The sequence below is a fragment of the Sinocyclocheilus anshuiensis genome, unplaced genomic scaffold, assembly GCF_001515605.1.
Source record: "Sinocyclocheilus anshuiensis isolate Anshui unplaced genomic scaffold, SAMN03320099.WGS_v1.1 scaffold297, whole genome shotgun sequence".
Taxonomy (NCBI): domain Eukaryota; kingdom Metazoa; phylum Chordata; class Actinopteri; order Cypriniformes; family Cyprinidae; genus Sinocyclocheilus; species Sinocyclocheilus anshuiensis.
The window spans coordinates 682,821-691,698 of record NW_015536479.1 but is presented as its reverse complement, the minus strand read 5'-3'; the positions used below and the strand labels follow the sequence as shown (position 1 = coordinate 691,698).

The window sequence follows — 8,878 nt, the reverse complement described above, 5'->3', positions numbered from 1 at the left end:
TCCGATTTTCTTTCTGGGAACTTTAATTGACAGCAAACAAAAATCAACTTTTTTAAATGCAAAAAAAAAAAAAAAAAAACTTGGTAGCATTACAGACTTAAAATGAGCTTTCTACAAAAAGTATATAGTATTCCTTCATGTTGAGAGCAATGCAAATGAGTGTATGCGGTTTTCGAATTAAATCAATTGAATTCATCACTGGAATATACAACAAAAATGTTACTAAAGTATCCTGTTAGTTACTGCTGACCATTTCTTTACTCCAGCCTACAGCATCAATCATTCATACTGTATCAGTCGATGCATGGATGTGCGCACACACACACACAGACACACACACACATGCGCACACACACACACACACACACACACACACACACACACACACACACACACACACACACACACAGTCTGCCACCAGTGAGCAGTTTCACGAATCCTGTGGCCCAACAGTCTGTCGCTGTCTGTCTGATTTCCCTGTATCGTTCATTCATCTGCAGTCACCCCGAGTGTCACTCTCCATCTGTCTGTCTGTTTCTGCACTGCTTTGTCTAAATCACTGTACAAAGCACATGCAACTTCTCTGCTATAAACAGGCCCATGAAACATTCATCTGAATCCAGTTATTACAGCTTCCCCATCCCCCCATCATAAAAGAGTAAAATCGCCCTCTCCTTCCCTCCCTCCACTCCTGTAAATCCCTCCATAGCGCTCCGGCACAAACATCTGTCTCCGCTGGACACCGTGGCATTAAACGCAGCATGCAACGTCCGGCATCACTAGACCTGTGCATGCATGTCATGCCTCATGAAAGAGAATAATGTGTTACATTTTAGACATGAACAAAATCTGAATCTTAAAACAAACTGGTAAAATATGGACAGAAAAACAGTACACATGGTTTAAGTAAAAGGTTGCAGCATCCTCTCTGAACTCACCTCTGTCCCTGCAGTCTCCTGCCGTCGCTCATGCCTTCATTATTTCATAGCGTGTATTTGGAGCACGAGCACATACACATACACACTCGTGTACACACACACCACCGCCGATTTCTGTGCCGCTCTGCCACCAGCTAAACCGTCCCTCTCGCGCTCTCTGTGTCACACACACACCCGCGTCTGCATGCAGCTCCTCTCTTCACACACACACTCTCGTTTTGACATGAACACCGTTCTTCTTGTCGCTGTTCCTTGGTAACGGTGGAATCTGAGCCGCATCACGGCCCACCGCGCTTCTGCCCTCCTTCCCCACCTATCCCACAATTCCCTCCTCCCTCTCTGCCGCTCGCCTGGCCACAGAAATAAATATTTCAGCATGCAAATGTAGCGTGGTGCTGCATCTCACACCACCAAAAAAACTAAAAAAACAAAAAAAGACAGACAGTCATGACTTTTTTAAAGCCGGTCACAGCGGGTGAAATTGCTCACTCATTTGTGTGGTGTATTAATTGACGGGCCTCTCAGCAACTACACTGACACCATTCTTCAGCTCCCATGAGAGCAAACTCTTTCAGGCACTGCTAGGTAACTGGGTTACAAACGCAAACATGAACTAGTACAGAGAATGTGGCATACTTTAGGAACATGAATAACTGGCTGATAAACACTATAGATTGAAAGCTGTTGCTCTTCAACAGAGCACAAATCATTTTATGGTCAAGTCAGTATTATGAAACCCTTTCCAATATATTGTAAAACCAAGTAAAGCATAATAAAACTGCTATTAGCGTTCTGTAGAAATATTATGCACGTTAAAAGTTTACTAATTAAGGTCCTAAAAGTTCAGTGCCAGCTTTGATGACAAATCTGTGTCAGCTCAGGATTTTTCCATGTATTGACACGACAAGCCTGTTAATGATAATCCAATACTGCCATTCTAATCGCTGGTCGTGAACACCCTGAAACTCACTGCAACTAACCTGACAGTTACACATGGTTTGGCAAGTAGAACGCTTTTTACTTTTAACACTTTAACTACACTGCAAGCACAATATACTTTAATAATGGCTAAAAACATACCATAAAAAAGCATGTATATGGCCAACACATTAAAAAATTTCAGTCTTGCTGTGCTTCACCAAAAGTGGCGATAATTCCTTTCAAATATTCATTAAATTAAACCACGTTTTTCTGATAGCTAAACTCACTAATAAACACACTAATAAGATCAAGATAACATGCTGAGCAAAACTCTCTTCAGTTACTGTTGCAAAACAACTTTCCATAAAGGTAACAGTTAACAGTAATCGAAGCGCCCCTTGTGGCAACGTTTAGATTGCAATACTTATGTCTCATGAAATGTGGAATTGACTTCGAGTAGCAAGAAGAGTTTGCATTTATATATTTGCATGGAGTGTTTTTTATGATTGTTTAGTTTTTGTCACACTGCACCACTCGCTCACATATAGGCAATGTTACAAATGATATATGGTATGTGTGGTATATAAATCACAATCATCAGAGAAAGTTTGTACATGCACTCCAGGTCTCGCAAAATCGCTAGCTCGACGTCCCGGGGCTATTGTGTTTTCCAGTCGGGCTACCAAATGAACTTAAGGCCATAAAAAGTTTTAAATATGTTAAATGGTATAAGAAATGTCTTAATTATAATTTCAAGAGGTATTACAGTTGGGGACGGAAAGACAAGAGTCGCGATACGGCTGGATTAAACTTCAAAAGGCAATGATGTCATTGAATAAATATGAGCGCTGCACGATTCAAGTCAAAACGCGGCGCGGATTTATTTGAATGTATCTGAAGGGAACCGACTGTCCTCAAAATTGTGTCGTTGGCATTTTAATGTCATTTTACCTATTATTCCTGATAAAGCAGCGTTTATGAGCACGGAGCTGCTTTGTGTACAGCCGTTACCGAGGAAACAGCAATATTTAAGCGCTCCTAAAGCGTCACCTCGTGGCAGGGAATGTATCTGCATTTCCAATAAGCCTTTCTTTGTGATTATGGTCAGATCAATGCAAATATCAACTCGTTTTTACGCAGCAAACACAGAGTTGTAAATGAGAAAGAAGTTAATGTGCCTTCTAAAAATCTAAACAATTAAGACAGTAATATTTATACGTTTTAAATTGACAATTTATATGCTTGATTGATCCCTTTTCATAAAAATGGTCTAAAGGCTGAAATGCTGTTGTATAAGATTTTTGTTTTTGTGAAAACCTGTATCTGAACTGTAAATCATGTTATTTTATGGCTCAGTACTGTATGTTACCACAGACATTGTCCAACCCCACTCATACGGTGTTCATTTTACTTGTGCAGCTCTTAAAATGGGTCATAAATGGCCTTAAATTTATTTTTTTAAATTCGGTAGATACCCTGTAAATAGTGAAATAAAATTCCTTCCTTCATATTTGTTGATATTTGTGTATTGAAAATATTTTTGATTGACATTTAAACTCCTATCTGATTTTCTATATTAAAAAAAAAGTATTTTTTTATTTGGGCTAGTTAAATAAATTTTCGGGCTACCAAAATCTGAAGAGTACCTGCCCGAAGGGCTACCAGGGATTTTGAAATTTTGCGAGCCCTGCACTCTTAAAAATAAAAGGTAATTTATTGGCATCTATGTTTCTATTAAGAACCTTTTACACCCACGGAACATTTTACCATTTCAGTGGAAAAAGATTTCTTAGATTACACAGAAAATCATTAGATACACAGAAAAAAAATGGTTCTTTTAAGAATCATTCACAGAAAGGTTCTTTGGGGAACCCAAAATGGTTCTTCTATTGCACTGCAGTGAAACCCCCCTTTGGAATCTTTATTTTTAAGAGTTTAACAAAGAAAAGCTGCAACCAATGAAGTTTTTTCCAAGAATTGATGCTACTGGTGGAATAAGCACTCTATCAAACCAATTCCAGCAAGGGGCGATTTCTGCTGATCTGCTGAGATGAAAGCAAACAAGATTAGGGGAATGGAACAATGGTAGATTGAGCGCATTCCCTATGAATTAAATTACGATTAAAGAGGACAGGGAGCTCTCTGCTTAACCCACTGCTTACGTAAACCACTCAGGATTTTATCCGCTAAAATGGTCCATCAAACAGCAGAGAACATTAGAAATGGGACAGGATGATAAACATTTTTCCAGGTACATGAAAATCCCCATGCACTGTACACTCTGTAAAAGGAACACGCAGATATTTACAAATCTTTCACTTTCTGAATTACTAGTCTAAAAACAGCCGATCGCACAAAACAGCTGAGAACAATTGGATGAGCGACGGAGCGTTTTGAAACATATCCAACTGACTAAAATAGCTCTACTAGACATTCAGCAGTGACGGAAATTTACACACTCCAAAAGTCCAAAGAACAGGAAACTGAGCCTAAACCTTCAACCAGCAAAGTGTCTGATGTTTCGCTAAATCAATAATACAACACTCATAAATAATGAGGAAATCAAACAATAAATAATTGCATTTTGGATTAAATGGAGGTTTTCCAGCATCAACATAATGTGGTGAAACCCTTACAGCTCCTGAATGGATGATTAAAAACAATAACAACCTTAAATAAACCTCATTTGATAGTGATCAGCATGTATGTATCAGCAAACTAAACGGACCTGAAGATCAACCTCAAACACACATTCGTACATTCCTCCCCTCATTCCCTTCACCTCCATTTTCAATCTCACCTGTGCTCTCTTCCTCCTCTCATGCACATTATCCAGGTGAACGGATCTTCTTTTACTTGCTCTGCTGGGTCCATCCAAGCATCTTTCAAAGTCATGCTGTCTAGACACTCTTGAGGTCTCTAGTGGTCCAGAACCTTCACGCAAGTGGTGCTTGTTCCTCTTCTTGCGTCCCAGTTTGGTTACATCTGGTCTTTGCTGCTCGGGACCCTCGATAGCCTTGGGTTCAGAGGGTTCCTGGACCTTGGGTCTCTTAAACAGGTTGTGGAGAGACAGCAACACCAGTGTGCACAGCACATACATGGTGGCGCTGACTAAGAGAGTCACAAATATGTCTAACAACACGTTCAGTCAGAGAAAGAGATGCAGTATCCCTTAAAAGTCATTCCGGCAGATCCCGTTTCAGGGTCAGTGCAAGCAGAGAACACTATTTTCTGGTTGAAGTTACAGTCGTGATATCAGCTCTACTGCACTGCCCTGTGTAATGGTGAGATTCTGTCAAACTGAAGTCCAAAAAGCAACCAAAAAGTTTGGAACAGTTGCCTTCTTGCTTCTTTTCCCACCAGTTCTTCGCCTTATTCACACGTGCTACATGTTCAGAACATGTTATTCAGACACCCCAGAGCTCGACGACTTCTAATGCTCATTTAGGCTGATAATCTGTCCGTGATCTGATCAGCAAATGAGATGGCTGCTCTCATCTCCCATTCTGAGGGAGGATGAGGGAGGGCCGACTAACGCACACCTGCTTTTAAACCCCACAAAGCCATTTTAACCTACCTGGACACATCTATAAAGACACACCCTGATAAACAAGCTCATGTAAAGCCAATGCAAACACACGCAAACTTGTGGAATAATAGATGACTAGTTTGCTAATCAGGAATAGCTTCTGAATGTTGGGTCCTTATCCGTCACGTCTCCATTCCTCCTCTTTTGAGAACTTCCAATGTTAACCTGGATAACAATACAGGTGTATTCCAGAGAAATCTGATCAACTGAGTAATCATGAATCATCAAAACAGAATCATAACCTCCACTGGCACAAGCTGATATCCAACAAATCTTCACCTCTTCTTGCGTCACTAATGGTTTTATTGCATTTTTTACAGTCTCTGGATTGCAGGAATAAAACTCTCACGGGTCAGCCCATTCCTTCTGTCATAACGCCTGGTATTGATAGTCCTTATCCCAGTTTGTGGTCCATACGACTGGGCAAACTCCAAACGGTCGCAGTCCAGCCGCTTCTGCGCTGCGGGTGAAGTCCCACACCTCTTCTGAAAGAGAAAATGCGTTCCACTCTTTCTCCCTCCCTTTTCTCATGGTGTCCATCTGTCACTGCAGTACAGAGAGCTTAGCGTCTCTTAGCAATGATGTAACAACGGTTTGCATTATGCAAAAAGAAGAAAATCAACTTAATGTGTGGATAAAGAAGCCTGTCCGTGATTGGTCATTGCCATGGTGAGATGACCTTGTCGAACTGCGTCTTACAAACCAGTCCATCATGTTTCGGACAATAAACAGAAAATAATATAGAAGTGGGCAATTTAGGGAATGGCTCACAGTGAGAGCTGACAGTGTCGATCTTGAAGGCTGAATTATGATTTGTGGTCAAAAAAGATCACTGAAGCCTTGTTCTAGAAATGTAGGATAAAAAACAAAGGTGTCACGTTCTCTGCATGTGCGCAGACAAACAAAAGACCATCTTCTGGTTCATTACCCTTTTTAGGGGCCTGTCTGTCACATACTTCAGACCAAGAACAAACAATAATAGTGCCTGTTCTAACTAAATTAACCAATGAATTAGTCAGTGCTCAAAAGACTAAATGGCATATTACACATTTTATTAAAAAACACTCAGTATAATGTGGGAAAAACTTGAACATTGCAAATAATTTCACTGCAGAGGAATGCATTTCTTTTATAGAGCAAGGGTGTCCGATCTTGTTCCTGAAGGGCCAATACTCTTCTAGAGTTTAGCTATAACACAGTTGCCTGAAAGTTTTTTGTGAGTCTGAAGACCTTGATTACTTTTGTTCAGGTGTGTTTAAGGGCTGGGAAATAATGATAATTATCGCGATATAATTTCTCAATAAAATGATAACAAGAGTTCAATAAATGTTCAATATAATGCTTATACAACAAAAGCAGAACAAAACAGCGCTACTCATTTGAACCACGGCACACGGACCATTTATCTCTAGAAACAATGTGCGCAAAAATACAGCCAGAAGGCTTTTCAATCTAAATCGGCATCATTTACCATGGATTTACTGTAGTAACACTAAATGCACTATGGTATTGTGGCAGAAATGTGAGATATTCATATCAAATTTTACTATATTATTAATGTAGACATGTATAAATGTATTAAAGGGGTAATGTAATGACATATTTTTTGTGATTACGCTTTCGTGTTTGTGCATTTATACTAAATGTATTTAGACTACTGTTTTTCATACAAATACCTAGAAACCATAAAATTATATTTTTACCATGGTATTGAGGTGTTATATGTGTGGTTTAATGTATGCTACTATGGAAGACAAACTGTTAATTTGAATGAAACTCCAACAGTCAGAATAATTCAATTTCACCATATAAAATTAGGTTGTTACAATTTTTACAGATGTTACTGTTTTTGCTAATCAAGCTACTACTACTATCCACTCAAGCTACTGTCAAATGTGCATTTCCAAAAAACAAAACAAAAAGTAATATTAATATTGCAGCCTGCACTGCAAACTGTGCTGAAGATGCACGCGTCAAAGTCAGGCAACACAAACCAGTTTCATAATTTGAAACAATTTCACTAATTAGAACATGCAGAAACTAAGAAATGATTTTTTATATTAAGATATTTATATTGTTAAGGAAAAATGACTGGAAAAGTGTACGAATTCGAAAACATGAAGTGTTTGGCATGTTCTGACCATAAAGTGTAGTTTAAAACCATAATTAACGGCTTTCAATTAGGAGCAAAAATCTGCCTTTAAACTTGAAAGAAATAAAAATGTGAAACTTGATAATTATCAATTTCGACTGATATGAAAATTTCAGTGATAATTTTTTGGCCATATCGCCCAGCCCCAGCTGGAGCTAAATTCTGCAGGACAGTGACCCTCCAGGAACAGGTTTGGACACTGCTGTTATAAAGCAGTGAAAGCTGTCTGTGATCAAACCAATTAAAGGTGCAATCAGATCAGGGTTATGAAAAGATAGGCATGCAGGTGAAATCACAAAAAAAAAAAAAAAAAAAAGAAATGGCAACACTAGAACCTTACTAAGATAAAACTTGACTTGTCTAGATGACAAAGCATGAAAAAGGTCACCAAAAGGCCACCTTACACGAAATGCAGGACATAACCAACCACAATACAATTCAACTGGAAACTACATGACCCCCACCGTCGTTTTGATTTTTTTATAGTAATAAAAATCATTTAGTTCAGTAAAAGAACAGACACTACAATTAAAAACTGAACGTGGCTGCTCAATGCAGCGTGCCGAACGACAAGTCGCATCACAGATCAGATTTAATTTATCCAGTGAGGAGAGCGAGTCGAGCTGACTGACAAGAAGAGTGAGGTGAGGTGAGACAGACAAGACGATCGTGGATGATTTAGTTTCGAAACGAGATACAAAAGCACCTGTTTGGCAATATTTTTGATTTTGAAAAGCCTGTTGACTTTTGCCGTTTATCTAAGGTGATTTTGGAAGTTTTTTTAAACTTTCGTTTCTTATTTAATTGGTTCCACATTGTTTGCTGATTTTTACTTTATTTAAACTTTGTGTCATTTATTTATTTTTTTTTACATCAAGGTGTATGCCGTGCCTCCAAGCTTTCTTACTCGTTTTGCTAATAAACGTTCTAGATTTCTTATTTATTTGGTTATATATTATACATGTTTACTTGGCCTATTTCCAGTTTTGTATACCTATTTAAACTTTATGTAAGTTATTTGTTATTTTATATTAGGCATAGCCTGCCCTATAGCATGGTGTATTTTTATTTGTTTTGTTAATAAAAGTTCTATGTTTTATATATAGGCTAAAGTGAGTTTGACGTCGTATTTTGTTGTTGCATTTAAGCAATTGATGCCGAACTGCCGCTAATTCGAAAGTGAAAGTAAAATGTGCACAGCGCTTAAGCCATTTAAAAGCGAAGGAAAGCGAGGAAAAGAGGGGAAATTCAAACGAACAATTGCTTTACGCCGAATTG

The 8,878-nt window shown here is 38.6% G+C and overlaps 1 protein-coding gene across 6 annotated transcripts in view; it reads right to left on the bottom strand.

Annotated features, from left to right (window-relative positions):
* Positions 1 to 8,878, bottom strand: part of LOC107670565 (kinesin-like protein KIFC3) — an 82,455-nt gene that overhangs the window by 28,697 nt on the left and 44,880 nt on the right. Inside the window, exon 1 of one of the 6 annotated variants that reach the window (XM_016463555.1) lies at positions 4,660 to 5,906. The exons of 4 other annotated variants lie outside the window; for them this stretch is intronic. In XM_016463555.1, coding sequence (XP_016319041.1) covers positions 4,660 to 4,959 — 300 coding nt within the window. In that variant the 5' untranslated portion in view covers positions 4,960 to 5,906. Of the gene's footprint in view, positions 1 to 4,659; positions 5,907 to 8,878 lie in introns of those variants that run through there. One more of the 6 variants, XM_016463622.1, reaches the window with a different exon arrangement.